The following is a 19,840-nucleotide window of genomic DNA, read 5'->3' as shown; positions in this document are numbered from 1 at the left end:
GGGAAGAAGATCAAAAACATCCTCGCCTGGCCCGCCCCCCCGGGGAAATTCATGCTGCCCCCGGGGCCTGGGAGGCACCATCAGCTCGGTGAGGCCGTTGCCGCTAAGATCGCTTGCAAGATGATTTCTCTCTTCGTGCTCCGTCCACGTGTCAGTTTTATGATTTCTCCAGTGTTCAGAATTCAAACGACTCACTTCGGGAATGTCGTTGTTCCATTCAAGTTTCGTCTCTGGACTGAATGTTGGTTGGTTCAAAGGCAGGGTTCGAAGGTCAGCCGGCCAGGTCCAATAAGGCGCTTCCCCAAGCGTAGGACTCGGGTCCTCATCGGACTCCGCGGAAGCTCTCTCTACCGGCGCCGAGAGCTCCGCAGATCCAGCCAGGGACCCATCACTTTGAGCAGTTGCAGTCTTATTCGTTTTGTCTTGCTCCTGGTGGCTGTTCAGCAGTGCAAATACTCTATCTACATCCTTCAAGTAATTAGTCCAGTCAGCCAGACTAAGTGTATAGTTTTGTCTGTACTCATAGACACTTTTGTTCACTCTGTATAAATCCTCCAGACCTTGCCAGTTGACATCTGCAGCGAGGCCGGGCGGATTAACCTTCCCATCCATCCCATAACTGTCCTCTGCGAAAAGAGAGAGGGAGGTGGATCATTAGGGGAGAAAGTATTTCTTACTTATCGGACAAGCAACTTACATCGTTTTTAGCAGGGCAAATCCATTTGAAATACAATGCTAAAAAGTATTTTCCCCTAGTCATTTGTTGTCAGGGAGGGGACTTAGGTTACAGAAGCGATTGAACAGTAACAAAAAATTGGAATGAGGCACAAATGAGTGCAAACCTCTATGATGAGGCACAGTTGGTGATGGAAATGCATGGCATCATCCGTCAGGGGGCTGATGTTTTACTCCTGGCTCTACTCAAGGCAACTTTGCAACCAGGACATCATGTGAGTGAGGCTCTCTGAGTCTTGGTCCCTCATCTGTCAGATGCGAGCATAGTTGTGTGACGGAACCTTTACCATCTACATGGTCTCTGGGCGAATGATGAATTTGAAAGTGTTTTAATGTAAGAGGCAATGCTTAGACATTTTTATGCTCCCTGGCACTCCATATAAAAACAAATGTCAGTGCAATTAAACTCTTCAAATCCAATGCTTGAATCTGTTTCTTTGATTTTGTTTTTGCCCTAAAAGTTCTCTGCTCCAAATAAGTCAGCCTTTGGTTTCCACAGTGTACAAAGAACACACCAGCTTTCTCTCTCTCTCAGATCTTTCTACATCACCAAGGTGACTACAGTCTTGTGGGAAATAGCATCTTTTCTCTTGTTATGTCCAAGTACCATCTAGAAAGAGGCAGCCTGGATTAATGTGATCAACTATGCACAAAGCAATACAGACCAGCAGGAAGAATAAGTAAAACTACACAAAACCACACTCTCAGTAAACTAGAAGATAGAAAATTATGTAATCTTCAAACAACCTGTAAGTTAAAAAAAAAAAAAGTTAATATCCAATCTCAACAGAGCTGTATGTCGCACTCTGGGCACAAGCCCTGGGAAAACAGTATAGACGAGAGAAGCAGGAAATGAGGTTGCAGCCAAGAACTGAGTAGAAGCCATCGCTGGAAAGCATGTCAACCTGATGTAGAAAAGACTGTACGAATCCTGGTAAACCGCGGTGCAGATGAGGAAGAGACTCAGAAGTGGGCATGAATCAGAAGTGGCAGTCAGAAAGGGAGGGAGCAAAGGACACAAAGCAAGAAGCAACATCCTTTGGAAACTGGGAGATAAAGGAAAAGGGCAGCCAAAGGGGGGAAATGTCAGATCCTGTAAGGAAAAAAGAGAAAGAAAAAACGAAGACATACAACCTCCCCTACTCCCATCCCCAAATAATAATAAAATAAAATAGTAAAAAGATAGTAGACTTGGTTACACCCACTAGAAAGGATCCTCTTAAACTAGAAATCTTGTAAATACTTGAAATCCATGAAATTAAGAAAAGAAACCTAAATCTAGACAAAATTGTTATAAAAGAAAATAGAAAATAAGAATAACAAAATCTATCATCTTATGAAAATGCCAAATGCCCTGCCAAAATAAACCATAAAGTGAAGAAAACCACAATACAACATTGCCAAGTAAATTAAATGTTTTCAATCAAGCACCCCAGGGTGTGAAAACCATCTTAAATCAGAAATTAAAGTACAAACCAAGGATCTTAAAACCATCCAAGCTCTTTTTCAAGTATCAAGGCTACAGAAAAAACAGGTCTAAAAATTAAACTGTAAGAATGCAGGGAATACTGTCCACATCAGCTTTTCTTGAAGTCTTCATCCAACCAAGAAATCACTGGAGAAATTTCAGCAAAAACATTGATGCTGAGCATTTAATGTACTTATCAGATTTAGGAGTACTTGATAAAGGTAGGAGAAGGGTCGAAAGATAATATATACATTTTATATGACAAAGTAAAAATAATGTAACTAGAAATGCGAGGGAAGAGAGAAAAGCTGAGAGAGAAGAAGCTCATTGAGAGTTGATTTGAAATAATAGTTGGGAGTCAAAGAACATCAGTAAAAACTGATCAATGAGATAATATAAGATTAAATAAGAAACAGGGACTAAGGGCATTAAAACGTTTAAGTTCAAAAGCAACCAATAGGACAAAAATACAAATCCTACAAAGTTCCAAAGGGGGAGGGGGAGGCAACCATCTTTATAAAGAAGAAACTATCTGTAAAAGATGCCAAGTGAAATACATGGAAACATAATAATAAGTGATAATCTAAGACAGGCCAAGTGGACTAAAAATAAATATGAATCTAGAAGACCTAAATATATAATCAGTCAGGTAGTTCTCATTTAAATGTGTCCAATAGTGTACTCCTAGGGTAGAAGTCACACCTTCTCAAACACACATAGAAATTCACATTATTTGATTATGTGTTAGGTTACACACACAAAAAAAATCAGTAAGTTGCATAAAATAGAAATATTACAAACACTCTGACACAATACAATGAAACAAGAAATTAATAACATTAAAACAACAAGAAAGCCCTTTCACCTGGAAGCTGACAAACATATCTGGGTGAAAAGGAAAATACAAACCTAGAAGTGCAGAATTAAAGAAAATGATAATGAAAACGCTATGTATTAGAACCTATGACGCATAAGGCATGATACTTATGCATCATTTTAAGCATTCTTAGCCTTAAACACTTTTATCATGAAAAACAAATGCATTTTTTTAAAGATTTTATTTATTCATTTGAGACACAGAGATACAGAGAGAGAGAGAGTATGAGCAAAGGGAGAGGCAGAGGGAGAGGGAGAAACCCGCTCCCTGCTGAGCCAGGAGCCCGATGTGGGGCTCGATCCCAGGACCCTGGGATCATGAGCTGAGCCGAAGGCAGACGCTTAACCATCTGAGCCACCCAGGCGTCCTGAAAAAATAAATGAATTAAACCCCAAACTCAAAAGAGCTGCAGAAAGAACAATGTAAATCAAAAGAAAGCACCAGGAAGGAAATAATAAAAGTGAAAGCAAAAATTAATAAGGTAGAGAACAGAAGAATGCCATATCTAACTAATAAATCAAAATCCTGGTTCTTTAAGAAAATATCAAAACAGACAATCAATCACTAGTTCAGCTACTTGAGAAAAAGGGGATAAAGTTCACATAACACAAAATAAAAAATGACAAGGGAGAAATAATCATTGAAATCTACAAAATTTAAAACATGAGAGACCACTTTGTAGACCTCAAAGCAAATGAATTAGAAAACCCAGATGAAACAAATAGTTGCCCAGAAAAATAGTTCATTGAAATTGACTTGCGGCGCCTGGGTGGCTCAGTCGTTAAGCGTCTGCCTTTGGCTCAGGTCATGATCCCAGGATCCTCGGATCGAGCCCCACATCAGGCTCCCTGCCCAGGGGGAAGCCTGCTCCTCCCTCTCCCATCCCCCCTGCTTGTGTTCCCTCTCTTGCTATGTCTCTCTCTGTTAAATAAATAAAATCTTAAAAAAAAAAAAAAGAAAAAAGAAATTGGCCCAATTGAAAGTTTAGATAAAGCAATTTCCAAAGGGAAAGAAAGGTTATTAAGAAACTACGAAGATGCACCAGGTCCCTTGGTTTCACAGCAGAATTTTAGCAAGCCTTCAAAGAGAAGAGAATCTGAATGCTGGACAAACTGTTTTAAAGCATAGAAAATCAAAGAAAATTTTCAAACTCTTTTTATGAAGCAACTATAACATTGTTAGCTGTGGTAGGGAGAAAGGTGTCCACATCCTAATCCTAGAAACTGTGGATATGTTACTTTCCATGGCACAAGGGACTTGGCAGATGTGATTTAAATTACGCTGATATGTGGAGATTATTCTGAAGGATCCAGATGGGGCCAGTGTAACCACAAAAGTCCTTAGTTGGGAAAAGGAGGCAGGGGAGTGACAAGATGCGAGCCCAGAAGCCTAGGTCTGAGACACACACACGTGCGTGCACATGCGCACACAGACACATACAGATTGAGATCTGAAGATCCTAGATGGGGGAAAGGGCCCTGGGCAAGGAATGTAGGGAGCCTCCAGAAGCTGGGAAAGACAAGGAAAGGGATCCTTTTTTTTTTTTTTTTTAAGATTTTTTATTTTATTTATTTGACAAAGAGAGAGAGAGACAGCTAGAGAGGGAACACAAGCAGGGGGAGTGGGAGAGGGAGAAGCAGGCTCCCGGCGGAGCAGAGAGCCCGATGCGGGGCTCGATCCCAGGACCCTGGGATCATGACCTGAGCCGAAGGCAGACGCTTAACGACTGAGCCACCCAGGTGCCCCGAAAGGGATCCTTTTTTAGAGCTCTCGGAAGGAACACAGACGTGCTCACCCTATGATTTTAGCCCAGTAACACCCATTTTTGGACTTCTGACCACTAAAAATAAAAGAATAAATTTGTGTTGTTTAAGACAGTGTGGTGATTTGTTACAGCAGCAATAGAAAACTAATACAATACCTAAAAAGGTAACACTAGTACAAACAAAAAGAAAATTATGGACTGGTATTATTTATTAATATAATACAAAAATCCTAAATAAAATATTACTGAAGAGAATTCAATATTATATTAAGAAAATAAGACATGATGACCTAGTGGAATGTATTCAAGGAATGAAAGGTTGGCTCATTCTTAGTAAATCTGTTAATATAATATATCATACTGGAAAATCTATATAATATAATATAATATAATTGGAATGTAATATATCATATTGGAAGATCTTTGTAATAGAATAGAATAGAATTGAATTGGACTATAATATATCATATTGGAATATATCATATTGGAATATAACATCATATTGGAAAATTGAAAGAGAAAAATTATTTGAGCATCTCCATAGATGCTGAAAAGGTCTTTGACAAATTCAACATTCATTAGTAATAAAAACACTAAAAAAAAAAAAAATCAATGGCTAGTTCCTTAACATGATGAAGATGTATACAACTTAGTCCTAAACCTCCCTCTCACTTAATGGGGAAATCTGAAAAGCATTTTCACAAAAATCAGGAACAAGATAACATTGTACTGGAAGTATTAGTTCATTCAGTCCAACAGGAGGGATCAATCAGAGCCAACAAATTAGAAAAGAAGCAAAGCTATCTCTATTCACAAATGTACAAGTACAACTGGAAAACCCAAGAGAATTGATGACAAAATTAACTCAAAAGTAGAAATATTTTTTAAAGTAGCAGGATATAAAATTAATATACAGAAATCGATAGCCCTCATATACACAAATGAGAATACGAAGAGGTTTTAATGATGGAGGAAAACCCTATTCACAACAGTAAGAGAGAAGCTAAAATACTTATGAATAAACTTACCAAGAAATGTGCAAAACCTCTAAGAAGTGAGTTTAGAAAGCTCCTGAGAGACCTAGAAATTTACTTAACCAGGTGGAAAGATAGCTTTTGTTCCTGGATAGAAGACTCAGCGTTGTAAAGATACAAGTTCTTCCTGATAATCCTTTCAAAAACCAGATAAAGGGCATACGACATAACCAGATAATCTACAAAAGGAAAGTAACATGGCCTTTAAACTTTCAAAAACATGTTCAACTTTACTCATAATAAGAGCAATACAAATCCAAACAATACTGAGATACCCTTTCTTTCTCATTCAATTGGAAAAAAATTTAAAAGCTTGACAGCTGTTAAAAGCAGACACTCATATACTGATGATGGGAATGCAAAATGGTGCAAACCATATGGAGGGAAATTTGGCAGCATTTATTATGTCCATATAGGCATTTACTTTTGACCCAGTAATCCCACAACTAGGAATTTACTCTGAAGATATCTTCAAGAACATGAAACATATTTGCCCAAGGTTCTTTACTGCAGCACAATTTGTAATTGCAAAATATGAGAAGAACTGAAATCTCATACATAAAAGAGTGGCTGAATAAATTACGGTACAGCCACACAGTAGATTACTATGAAGAAGTGAAAAAGAGAATGGGAAGATCTCTATGAACTGATGGAGAGGATAGATTTTAAAGTGACAATAGTAATTTAAGCGAAAAAGAAACCAAGTGTAATACTATATATATAGTATGCTACCCTCGATGTAAGAAAGTAAGAGAAATCAAATATCACCATCTGCTTACTACTGCAACAAAAACACAGGAAGGTAAAACAGAAACTGATGAGTCTGGTTACCTACGGTGCACGTGTGGGAAGAGCTGGTGGGAAGGACTAACATTTCTCTCCATATGCTTTTGGCAGTTTCGACTTTTGGAACTATGTTAAAGTATTACACACTGAAAAAGAAAATTACACTACCAGTGATGAGAAAAAATAGACCCCAAAATGGAATACAGACGGAAATAAACAAACCTTGGTCTATTTCAAATGAGTAACATAACCACAATAAAGGAGGAGGGAGCAGGGAGCCAGCCCCAGTAACTCCAAACACAGTGCTATTTTCTTCTCCTTCTAAAGACAGAAGGACCTGCAAAATATCCTGAGCTCTAGTTAGCAGGTTTGTGTTTACAGATGTAGGATCTAGCAATTTGGAACTTGCTTTCTGTGTGCTGTAGCATTTAACAGATGAGTCAATCCTTTGAGGATAATGGGAACTAGACTTCTTAAAGCTAGAAAAGGAAGTTACCACATAGAAACTAGAAGACTAGAATGAATCTTGAGCTGTTGAGTTAGAATTAGAGGTATCAGTATGAACATATGGTTTTTAATATATCTAGGTAGCTACGTCCACACATTCTCTGTATCTATAGAAAGAGGAATGGCTGTCAATACCCATGCATGTGTATTTTAGCTCTGTCCACCCAAAGGGTCTACATACAAAGATGCCTCTGTAACAATTTTATGCACCTCAAACCCAGATCTTGGGTCCAAATGCCACTGCCCACTTAAAAGGAACTGGGGATCTTTGGGGAAATGGCTGATTCCAGATGTGGGGGAGTGAAACTTCAAGGTGAACTTGGAACATAGTTAGGCTTGGAAGCAATGGAGTGCTCAAAAGATGATGGGGACACCCCAAAACGACATGGAAGCCACCTGAAGGGACACCATTGACTAAAACTGGGATATTTTGATCATCAAAATAAATAATGGTAACAAAAGGTTTTCTGTGCGATAAAATAAGGATCTATGAATCCTTATTGCTATACATACATATATACATATAAACGAGAAAAGGGCATTTTTTTCTCTATGGCAGAGTACCACTTAAGAAACGTAGCAAGAATAATGAAGTTGGAAAAAATCATCATTTTGCAGTCATCAAAATGCTTAAGGCAAGAATTATGAATTCCTCAAAAGCTAGTGGATGAATTACTAATTAAAGAAGGAAAAATAGTAATTTTATAGTGGATTAACCTAGCAAACCACATCTGAATCAAGTAATCAAAGGTAAGACCACCAAACAGATGTCATGGATCTCCTTATAAGATATCTTGAGGGATGCCTGGGTGGCTCAGTGGGCTGGGTGTCCGACTTTTGATTTTGGCTCAGGTCATGATCTCAGGGACGTGAGATCGAGCCCCACGGTGGGCTCCACACTCAGCCCAAAATCTGCTTGAGATTCTCTCTCTCCCTCTCCCTCTGCCCTTCCCTCACTCTCTCTCAAATAAATAAATAAATAAATAAATAAATAAATAAATAAATATATCTTAAAAAAAAAAAAGATATACCGGAGTGCACACTTCCACGTTTATGGCATTCCTTCAGAAATGCACAATTTTAGTCCAATCATGAGGAAATACCAGAAAAACCCCAACTGGGGGACATTTTACAGAATAACTGGCCTGTATACTTTAGAATGTCATGAATAGTAATGAAAAGTCGAGGAACTATTCAGATGGAAAGAGACCTAAAAGACATGACAATTTACTACAATGTGTGATTCCGGATTGGATCCCTGACCAGAAAACAAAATCCTCTCCAAACCATAAATATGACATTATGGGACAATTGGCAATATTTGAATAAGGACTGTGGACTAGATAATAGACTTGTATCAGTGTTAAATTGCCTGATTTTGGTAAGTTACAAGAGTTATGTAAGAATGTTTTTGTTCTTGGGAAATATGTACTAAAGCTCTTATATATAAAGATACATGATATTGGCAAACTATAAATGATTCAGGGAAAAAAAAAAAGAAGTATGTGTGTGTATGTGGAAAAAGAGCCAGAGAACAAGGGAAAACAATAAGGCAAATGGGGTAAAATTTCTTGGAAGCGTTCTTGCAAGTTTTCTGTACATGCACCATTGTATCAAAACATTAAGTCGAAATCCTTGTTAGACATTAGAACTAAATTGTCCGCATTTCCGTCCTGGTTTCTGCCAGTCCTCATGTCACAAAAGGAGCCCTCTTTCTTGGGCCATTCTGAAGTTCTTTATTCAGGGAGCAAACGTATGAATAGGTTTGTTCTGAAAAATGAATTTTTGGAATAAAAGTGGATGATTTCAAGTTCCAGGTAATTCTCACCCAACCTGGGAAACAGAAAGGTTGTAAAACCTCTAAGAGAAATTCAAAAGCACACGCAGGTCTCAAGCTGAGTCGCGTTTCTTTCTGGATGGCACTTATTTACTTTTAAAAGCATGACCACATAATTAGGGGCACCAGGGGTAGCTTAGTCCGTTAAGCTTCAGACTCTTGCTTTGGGCTCAGGTCGTGATCTCAGAGTCATGAGATCAAACCCCGTGTCAGGCTCTGCGCTCAGCAGGGAATCTGCTTGAGATTCTCTCTCCCTCTGCCTCTCCCCCTGCTTCCTCTCCCTGAAAAAAATAAATACATCTTTAAAAACGTGACCAGTAATTATGTCCCCCTCTACGCGTGGGTAGCAGAGACCACGTATGCGTGGAACTGTAACTCTTCTGGAGCAGTTCTAATCCACAAGGACTACTGGTGTCCTACGAAGCAGACAGAGTAGTTTCTACAGAGACCGCCTGATGCCTACCGACTTCAGCGGCCTGCTCTGTTCTTACTCCGCACACGGCCTCTGACGAAGCATCACCAAAACAGTGGCGTTTCCTGAAAACACCAGGCTCTCTCCCTCCTCAGCACTGGCATTTATTCCTAGAATGTGCTTCCCTGCCTCAGCATCTGAGTCGGCGCTCAGCCTTCCAAATGAAATTTAAGCATCACTCCCTCCACAATTTCCTGGCCCTCTTCTTCCCGCCCTCCGGTTTCCCCAGCACGGTGGGAGGCCCTCCATTACAGCCTCCACCTCTAGATGATTCTGGGTATTTGTGCTCAACAGCAAACTTTGACTTTCACCGGGCTAGGCGTCTCTCATTTCAAGGGGCAAACAATAGGTCAGGCAGAAGCCTTGTAATTCCGTTGATCGCTGCTCACTGGAGGGATATTTTCGTTGACATGGCTATATTCCCCTTCCAGGTTTCAGTTCTGAGGGCAATCATTTGATTTTCTTTTTTTTTTTTTTAAAGATTTTATTTATTTATTTATTTGAGAGAGAGAATGAGAGAGAGAGAGCAGGAGAGGGGGGAGGGTCAGAGGGAGAAGCAGACTCCCTGCTGAGCAGGGACCCTGATGTGGGACTCGATCCTGGGACTCCAGGATCATGACCTGAGCCGAAGGCAGTCACTTAACCAACTGAGCCACCCAGGCGCCCCCCAATCATTTGATTTTCAAACTTGAGAGAGCCTCAGCAGAGTATCTGCACTAACATATCCATTCCTTTCTCCGAAGCCCTTCCCTGTTTTTCTGTGTCCCCTTTGAATGTTTTTCTGAAGGCACAGGGATTCCAATATTTGGGACCGAAGCGGGGTGCCTTGTGCGTGACATCCAGGCTGCTTGAAACAGCATGTTTTAGACTGAAATGGAATTTGCTTTGAGTTTCGAAATTTCAGAGACTCTGAATTCGGTGTCCTGTAAAATAGCTAACAGCCAGTCAATCGTAAATACCTTTTTATTTGTTATGCATACAAGATTTCTAGCGCACTAATTTTATTGAATTGCAAGAACACCTATTTATTTCACAAATACAAGACTATGAACGTTCAGCTAAGAAGGCAGTGTAGAACTATAAATAGTAAGTTACGTCATTTATCTATAGATGAGTAACTTTGTATAGTCAATGGCTGATTAAAAGCGCATACCTGCTTATGGGGCAAATGCACGTAATTTTCCCTCTTTCTTAATATTTCATTATTTTAAAAAGCCCACTAATTTTATTACCCATTAATGTGAAGGTAAATGTCCTTCAAAATTCTGGGGTTCTTGGGATAGTTCTCTCACTATTCAACTTTATTACCAAACATCGTTCATAGAATAATATACATTCAGGGCTTACATGTGCTAAGCACTTTTCAGATATCAGCTCATGTAATCCTTATGTATTATTATGTATATGTATATGATCACCTTTTTACAGATGAGAAAATGAAGTTAGAAGGTTAAATTGTTCGAGAGAATCAGCACAGTATGGAGATTAAAAGCACATGCTAGCTTCAGACTCCTTGGGTAGGTACTCCATCATTTATCAGCTATATAATCTTGGGAAAGTTACTTGGTCTATCTGTGACTCAATTTTCTCACCAATTAAATGGGGCCAACAGTGCTGCCCTTATAAAGTTATTGTGACGGTTAAGTGATTTAAGATATGTAAAGTACTTAGGAGAGTGTGGCAACAATGTAAGTCAGGTAATACTGCTAGAAATTGTCCCCAAATTGGGAGGCAATGGAGCCAGACCTTGTGACTAACCCCACCCACAAAATTGTCCTCACAACTATGTATGTCACCTAATCTGATCGACCCAAATCCTCTCATATTATTTCTCACAGTTTATAACACTCTTGAATATCTCCCTATTGTATTCAGGATAAAGATCCAATCTTCTGACACAGTCTGCAACCAGGGTGACCAAATTGTCTAGATTGCCTGGGATGATCCCAGTTTATGTCTGTTGGACTTGCATCCTCTTCCATTTAGCATTTGTCCAGAATTTTTGGAATTTTAGTTTAGAAAATCATTTTTAAATACAATTATTTCATAAATCCACTGATCAAGTCATTGGTTAGCAAATACAGGTATCAAATTTAGATAATTTTAATTATTTTTATTACCCCTTCCAGGTGGAAATATCCTTGTTTGGAAGACAAATTCTGTGGGTCACGCTATATATAACACTCTTCATGAAAACAGCGCTGTTGACCCCTTCTGCTTATCCCACAATTCCCTTCCTTGTCCTTACTTTAAATTGATCACAATCCCCCCAAATGAATCTTGCCTTTGAAAAAACACTCTCTTCTAGTTGGACTGGTTTTCTTCCTTCAATATCCTATTCTAGATCATGCTAGGGTTGCCTTCCACATGCAGCATTAAATGCCGCCTCCCTGGGAAGCTTCCCAGGATTCCCTGGGGTTGGGTTAGGGGCCCCACAAGGCTCTTATAGCGTCATGTCTTTCCCTGTCAGAGCACTTTGTTTTCTGTGTTGTAATGATAATACTTGCTATGTTCTCCTAGAAGGCAGTGGTTTGCATAGAGGTGGCCATGTAGATTCTTTCCTTCTTTAGTTATTGAATGGATGAAAGAGATTGATTTCTCCCCTTCTCATCTTCCTCTCAATTTTGAAGCTAATTACAGGTAAATTTCACCCCTCAGTTTGGAGGGAAGGGTCTTCAAGTCCTGCAACATGTTTGTTTCTTCTTCTATGGTACAAGAAACAAGGCACTGGAAGTAGAATCACTACTGGAAAAGTAAGACCAAATTCTGAGAATTCTTTGGGAGCTTAGATGAATCCTGACTTGTCCCTGCCCCTGATTCTGACCAGCATGGCCACGGGTGTGTGAAAAAAAACTTACCCACCAGTTGGCATGGCCTGTCTAGCAGAGCTTTGGCTGGATTTCAGTGCCTGCATCCCACACAGCGGCCCTGCCTCTGACCCACACCCTAACAACTCTGACCCTCAGTCCTCTGTTACTTGAGGAGGCTGGTCCCTTTAACCCCAATCCCTGACTTGACCCAACTCCTGGTCAAGCATCTTAAACAGAAAAGTCCAATGGGGCTAGCAAGGCAGCTTACGAATAAAATGCGCTTAGACAGTGATGCATGTCAATTATTTTTCAACAGAACTGGAAAGAAATATGGAGACAAAAAATCAATAAAATGGAGTTCTGAGATGTGACAGAGAGAAGAGAACCAGATGAAGCTTCGTTAAAGTAACACAGAGCAGGGTAGTGGAGGTTGGGTTCTGTCCTTCACGAAGTCCAGGCAGTTCAGAAAAAAGACTGAACTCTGGATTACCAAAGAGTGATGAACGAGATGGCGGTGGTGCTGATGAGTATCTCTTTTTGTGTCTCTTATAAAATATAGGAACATTCTTTGGAATTATGATGTCACTATTCCCTTTCAAGTACTCTTTCCTTCATGTTAACGTTTTGCATCCCATGTACACCTTACTAATAAGACTCATCATTACTGCGGCTTCCATTCTCATCTACTTACTAAGCAAGGCAGGACTTGAACCCAAGGCAGACTGGCTACTAATCAGGCTCTAACACACAGCTAGCTCACCTACATCCATCTGCAAGGCATGAGCTGTTGCCCCAGGGGAGGTGAATCAAAACATGCAAAAGCAAGGTGCGCAGAAGCGTGGCTGCTGAGGGTGAAGCACAGTGTGGCCTGCTGGTCTCCAGGGTGTGGCACCCCAGGGTCCAGGGAGCAGCCAGCACGAGGCCACCCAGAGCCCCCCGTCTGCCCCGCACAGCCGCTGGACGCACCCCATGCCTGCCAGGAGCATTTCCGGGACATCACAGGGCAGCAATGTCAGTTTTCCTAAGCAATGGGAAAAAGAAACACCCCCTCAACCTGTTGATCCCATTCTATTTTGCAACACAGAAATGACTGCTTTCAACTCGAGCCAAAAATAATCTCCTGAGTCATGGGGGTTACTTTCTGAGCGGTGCCCTTACTCTGTGCTTGTCCTAACTGGAAAATGACCGGGCTGAGTCCACTGAGCCTCTCAGGGGGCCTGGCCTCAGGCACTGGCCACAGCCCCGTCAAGAAATAAAATAAATAACGAAGTTGAACGAGGAACAGACTTGCTTTTCGAAGCCCACTTAAACAAATCTAAAGATGAATTTTTCAAAACCCAAAAATGGAAGGCAGTTAAAGCTATTATGTAGTCAATCAAGCAAGGTGAATGCTTCTGAAACGCTCAGCTGAATTCTCAAATTTCAAATTCTTCAGGTTTGGTCGCTAACCAGTTTTCTCAGAGTCCTTTATAATGGAATTTTATGATTAAAAATGCATTTGATTAGTTTTCCAAAAAATAAAAATAAAAATAAAAATAAAAAATCAGAATCTTCTTGAAGAATGCGGGCTTCTGAGGAAGCCTTTCAGGAGTGCTGTCACTGGAGGCCGCGTACCTGCACACACCATCTGGAGACGGGTTTTTCAGCAGGTCCACGTAGACAGTGGCTTGTTTGACATCTGTCCCCTTTCAGTCCACCGGGACACCGTGAGCAGGTGAGGCCATGTCAAACACCGCTTTTGGGTATCCCGAGAGTCCCCGGGTGTGACAGGCGGACACTCTCTCAGTAACCCTGTTTCATGATTTCCTGCCTGCAGCGTGGCTACCCGCTGAAAGTCAGCTTGCTCCCTGCCTTACAAAACGGCGGGACCCCAAAATGCCAGTCATTCTGAGTTATAGAGTATCCTTAGATTTGTCCTTTGGTAAAGAATTCCGGGGGGGAAGGAGGAAGGCGACAGGAAACGCTCTGTCACCTTCACCCACAGCCACGTTCTCAGACAGGCGACCCATCAATAACGAGTCACCAAGGCTGTGACAAAGGACCTGACGGGTGATGGATTTAGTGGTGGTGGCAGGGAAGGGAGAAGGAGGAGTCCCAGATGTCTGCCACTTATTTATGACCGGAGTGCGGTTCCGCATCCCTCATCTCAAAGTTGTCCGGGGATGACTGGATGGAGAAGAGCTCTCTGACTCAGCTCTTAAGTCTTAAGTCGCCCGTTCATAGCCTTTTACCTCCAGGACAGGGAGTAAAAGAAAGCTCGACTGAAAATCCCTTCGCTGTAAAATTGAGTGCATCATAAAATAACTGTAAAATCAATATTTAGTGTTAGGTCCGTTTAAAGTGTCACGCTTTGGAAAGGTCTTAATGTGGCCCCTGGGGGGCAGGCGAAGGAGTGCCTGTGTGGGGGATATTACCTCGTCAGCCCATATCCCGGGTGAGACCAGCTTAAGAGTGGGTTCTTCTGCTCTGTCCTATGTGTGCTGGGGGTGATGTGGGGTCGGGGTGGGGGCAGAGCCAGGAAAGGAAAGAAGACAGAGAGAAGAGAAAAAGAAGAGATACATACATGGTTATTAAGGATCCTCAAAAGCCCAGCTTTCTTTGTTTTGTTAGTTGTTTACATCTCCCCTCCTCCCACCCCTCACCTTTCCAGTTGTTTAGCTTCTGGTCAGACCAGTGAGCTGCCCTGGTAAAGGGGGAATCTAAGACTAGAGCTCAGGAGGCTGGAGGGGAGGCGGTGGGGCAGACAGGGTGCCCTGGCATGGCACCAAGGAAGTCCATGTTCCTTTGATGGATTCATCAGCGAGGGTGCCGATACGTCGTGCCTCAGTTTCCCCACCATAGAGGTGGTAAGGTCAGTCCCCTTCTGTCCCACACGGCACGTTTCTGACAAACCCACCTGAGGTCTACGCTCAGAGTGGAAAATTATCAAGGGCTGATGATGCCAGGTGTGTGGGTGCCCACCTCCAGAACACGATGAGAGAGGAGGGATGGGTGGGGGTCGGAGGAAACAAGATGGCTGGGCTGAGGCCTGTTTATGAGGTTTGGGCGTGTCAGGAGGTATCATCTCTGTGCTAATGCAAGGACCTCTCTGTCCCCGGCCCCAGCGCCTTCTCCTCACCAACCACCACCCTGCAGAGCCTTCTGAATCCTTATCACTGCTGCTTTTCCCCACCCAAGTTAATTAAGGACTCTTAACAAGGAAGCACCTATTTCCTCCAACTTCAGCTTCAGAATGCTCTTGAAATTCCCATTACTCCTTTTGGGTCTTTGACATTATATTTCATAAAAATCTCGAACTAGTTTCCATGAAGCCTCTCCAGCAAATCAACGTGTAAGCACCACAAGGGAAATCATTCTCCCAACCTCTCCCCAGGGCTCCCAAAGGTCATTCTGGGTTTTTTTTCCCCTTTCACATCATTCCATGCTTAAAAGCATCATCTAATGAGCAAACACACATGGAGTAAATGCTCTGAGAGACATCCTGCGGTGACAGTCAGCTGATTTAAAGCAAAATGACAGATCTGTAACCAAGGACACAATCTGGAGGAGAATGCTGTTAGCACATGCATGCACCCCACACTATGCTCTGTGCAACATGGTGAGAAATGGAAATTAGTTGAAATGGCTGGATCATGCAATTATTGGGAAAAGAAGCTGCGGGGGGAGAATAAAAAAGTGTGAATACCTGTGTAGGTCATAGCTTCCTCCATCTTTATTTCCTGATATAGGAAAATACAAGAGTAATTTATGTTAGCTTTAGAACTCATAAAACCATTCACTACGTGGTTTTCCATGCATAACATCTAAATCCTAGAAAGAAATAGATTGTGTTAAATACAGACAGTGCCGGAGTCCCACAGAGCTTTTCTAGTAGACAGGTTCAAAATGAGGATTGAAAGCTATAAATAAAAAGGTCTGAGATAAAATGCAGAAGAGTTCATTTGAAACACGAGTGCAATGGGAAAGGAGGAGAGCCCATTTAAGAGCAGGAAGAGAAGTCCTTCCAGTCAGTCTCAGTAGTGTATTGGTTATTTTGAGACAAGACACTTGGGAAAAAAAAAGGGCCAATGATCATCTCCCTGAGGAATCGTCTAGAAGGTGGAGAGGACTACTTTGGGCCGAACAGCAATCACGAGCTCCCCCTGGTGTGTCATCCCAAGAGACTGTCAGACTTCTCTGGGCAGTTATGTCATCACCTGTAAGAGAGCGAGGTCTTTTGGGGGAGAAATGTCTGGGTGTAATATTTCTAGTGTTTCTAGTAACTGGTTTAATTTCTAGGCCTTATTGGGCTTCCTCCCCCCTCCGCTTTTTGGTGTGTGGAGGGCTAAGATTTGAGGAAAAGCTCAAACAGAGAAGCAAGATAATCTGAAAAGATTTGAGCTGAGTGGGGTTGTCAGACTGGACTTTTCTGCGGGCCATTCATCTGAGTAAGGTGTTAACTGAGAAGTGCTGGCTGATAGCTGTGAGGTGACCCCTCTCACAGGGTTTATAATTTCTTATGGGACCTTTGCTGCTCGAAAGCCTCAGGACCCTACAATGGTGGAGATGACAGGTGGCGGATGTTGATCTTTTGGGAATGGGCCCCCCTTCCAGTCACATGACCCAGTGCTGGTGATGCTGGCTCTGCTGGGGACCCTGAGACACCGGCTTTAAGGATGCTGAGAAAGCCCAGCTGCACACAAGGGGTTCCTGCAGAGCGCTCCCCACTGCTGGGGAGTCCCGCTCTTTGCCCTTTTGGGGTTGGCAAGCTCTGCTGATGCCCTTGCCCTTGCCAGAGCTAGCTCTTTCTCCTTCCTTCTGTGGACTGCTGGAATTTACAGTTCTACCGGAATTAGGAGAAAATCAGTATTCTCATCAACTAGGAAAGGGCAGGGACAGACTGAAAAGAACTGCGGCCCTATGAACCAAAGGAGAGATAAGTTAGTTTAACGCGGCAGCCCGGGGAGGGAACATTTGGCTGACTCCATATGGGCCCTCTAATGCTTGTTAGAGCCCAAGACAGTGCATTACTCAAGTATCTCTAGTTTCAGAGGGGAAATCCTGGTAAAAGAAATCTAATTGCCTGTGTCCGGGGCAGGGAACCCCCGGGGCAGCTCCCAACTGTGATAAGCAGAAACAGGGCATTGGGTGTTTCCATCCAAAATCACCTAAAAATGTGAGGATTATCCCAGTTTACCTAGAGTCTATATTATGCCTGTTGGCAGCGATGACAAATAAATCCCCCATGCTTTCGTCCCACCTGCCAGTGGATGCTTCATTCAGGAAGCTTTACTAGTAGAACAAACGTGGGGGAGAAACTGAAATAAAATGCTCACCAAATCTTTGGGCGCGTTAGCTTTTTCATTAATGCTCCCAGAGGTAAACTTTGAGAACACATTATATTCAGAACAGCCTGGAAAGTCTCCCCCGTAAGTATCCTAAACTCTGTGCATCTATGCCTAGAGACGTTTCACAGGCAGAAAACTCGACATAAAGAATTTACCAGGAAATACAGGAACCCCCCCCGCCCCCGCCCGGCCCTTACCAACTTCCAGGCCCTTCGGTCTTGGGTTGCACTGTTTGTATCCTTGACAGCTCCTGAGCTCCATGAGTTGTACGTGTAGCTGATTCAAAATGCCCCGTTCCACCGTGTGCACTGTGTTTGTGAGCTGCGAACCAAGAGGCCAGGACAGGAAAGGTAAGCTCAGGTTCTGGCTAGTTTATTGTCAACAAACTTCATTACACGAAAATGTATCGACTTACCTGATAAGGATCTGTATTCATATCAAAATACTCCAAAAAGCCAGTGGCGAACTCACAGAAAAGAAAATTATGCGTCTCGTTAACTGTACGCAAACACCAGTAGGTGTTGTTGTTAGAACTCGTGCAGGCACAGAAAGATCCCACTGTTGGTAAAAACAGAACAACGAAATGAAAAGAATGAAAAAGCAAGAAATGGAGGCAGGCTCGCCATTCTACCATTTCCTTATCTTTATACTGAAAGGGGCACATTTTCTGTCTTGTAACTACTATGTGGTTGGATGTTAAAAAAAAATTATGTTTTCCCCCATCTAAACAATTTGCTGTGGGAAGAGGTGGAAAATGGGAAAAACAGTGGCAATCTATGATCGTGAATACAGACTGAAGGCCTAGATGAAGTTTTAGGCACATTAGTTTGTCCCCCACTGTCAGGCAGTGGTCTCTGAAATAGGGCGAGTGAGTGGAGAATAGGAAGGAAATGATCAGAGCTTGTATTTCTGGTTATTCTTACCTTTTCTTAAAAAAGGAAAAAAATAGCTGCATAGTACAGAGATGAACCTGGTGCCCTTGCTTGTTCTCTGTGTCATGGCCACACCTCAAAAATGGTGCACAGAAAGAGGGGATTATTTGTGATCTTTGTAGCAACTTTTTTTTTTTTTTTAAGATTTATTTATTTGCAAGACGGCGCACATGCATGCGCGTGCATGTCACAGGGAGGGGCAGAGGGAGAGGGAGAGAGAATCTCCAGCAGACTCCACGCTGAGCACAGACCCCGACTCAGGGCTCAATCTCACGACCCTGAGATCACAACCTGAGCTGAAACCAAGAGTTGGACGCTTAACTGACTGTGCCCACCCAGATGCCCCAACAATGTTTTAACATGAAATGGGCTATGACCATGTACATGTTTTGTACCATGCAGAGGTTCACTGGTTAACTGGTGGAAAGTATATAAAACAGATGTCAAATTAAAACAAAACAAACTACCTGATCTTCTTTTATAGAAAGGCAGTTTCCAAATTTGTTGACCTTTCTTGCAATGATAATTGACTTTTAAAAATGTGCTGCCTAGCAAATATTTTTAAAACAATTGGGATAGGTACACTTAATGAGCATTCAATGTTCATTATGTACTTTGCAGGTATTAACTCATTTCATCCTTAAAAGAACCTTAGAGACAGAAATTATGTTATTCCATTTTACAGATGGGAAAAATGAGGCACAGAGAAGTTAAGTAATTTATCCAAGGTCACACAGCTGACGAGTGGCAGCCTTAGGGGTCTGGCTAGAGGGTACACTCTCTCTCTTTTTTTTTTAAAGATTTTATTTATTTATTTGAGAGAGAGAATGAGTGAGCGAGAGAGAACACAAGCAGGGAAGGGGAAAGGGAGAGGAGAAGCAGACTTCCTGATGAGCAGAGATCCTGATGACAGACTCAATCCCAGGACCCTGAGCTGAAGGCAGACGCTTAACCAACTGAGCCACCAAGGTGCCCCTAGAGGGTATACTCTTAACCACTACATACTACTTAACCCCCATCCAATACTTTTTTTTTAAGATTTTATTTATTTATTTGAGAGAGAGAGAGTGAGAAAAAGAGAGAGAGAAAGAAGGAGAAGCAGACTTTCTGCTGAGCAGGGAGCCCACCTCAGGGCTTGATCCCAGGACCCTGGGATCACAACCTGAGCTGCAGACGCTTAACTGACTGAGCCACCAAGGTGCCCCCCCATCTAGTATTAAATACACTATCCCCTTAAGCTGAAAAAGATGTTTTAAACAATGAATGAGAAATGATTTTTTCAAATTTTGT

The 19,840-nt window shown here is 42.0% G+C and overlaps 1 protein-coding gene across 6 annotated transcripts in view; it reads right to left on the bottom strand.

Moving 5' to 3' along the window:
• Positions 1-211: 211 nt before the first annotated feature.
• Positions 212-19,840, bottom strand: part of SULF1 (sulfatase 1) — a 176,526-nt gene continuing 156,897 nt past the window's right edge. For 4 of the 6 annotated variants that reach the window (XM_035011299.1, XM_035011298.1, XM_035011300.1 and 1 more), the window contains 4 exons: positions 18,034-18,176; positions 17,816-17,939; positions 15,977-16,010; positions 212-1,036 (listed from right to left, as the gene is read on the bottom strand). In XM_035011299.1, coding sequence (XP_034867190.1) covers positions 922-1,036; positions 15,977-16,010; positions 17,816-17,939; positions 18,034-18,176 — 416 coding nt within the window. In that variant the 3' untranslated portion in view covers positions 212-921. Of the gene's footprint in view, positions 1,037-14,705; positions 14,772-15,976; positions 16,011-17,815; positions 17,940-18,033; positions 18,177-19,840 lie in introns of all 6 variants that reach the window. The other 2 variants (XM_035011302.1, XM_035011304.1) reach the window with 2 other exon arrangements.

The sequence above is a fragment of the Mirounga leonina genome, unplaced genomic scaffold, assembly GCF_011800145.1.
Source record: "Mirounga leonina isolate KUSES-001 unplaced genomic scaffold, KU_Mleo_1.0 Mir_165, whole genome shotgun sequence".
Lineage (NCBI taxonomy): Eukaryota > Metazoa > Chordata > Mammalia > Carnivora > Phocidae > Mirounga > Mirounga leonina.
This window is presented reverse-complemented; position numbering and strand designations above follow the sequence as displayed.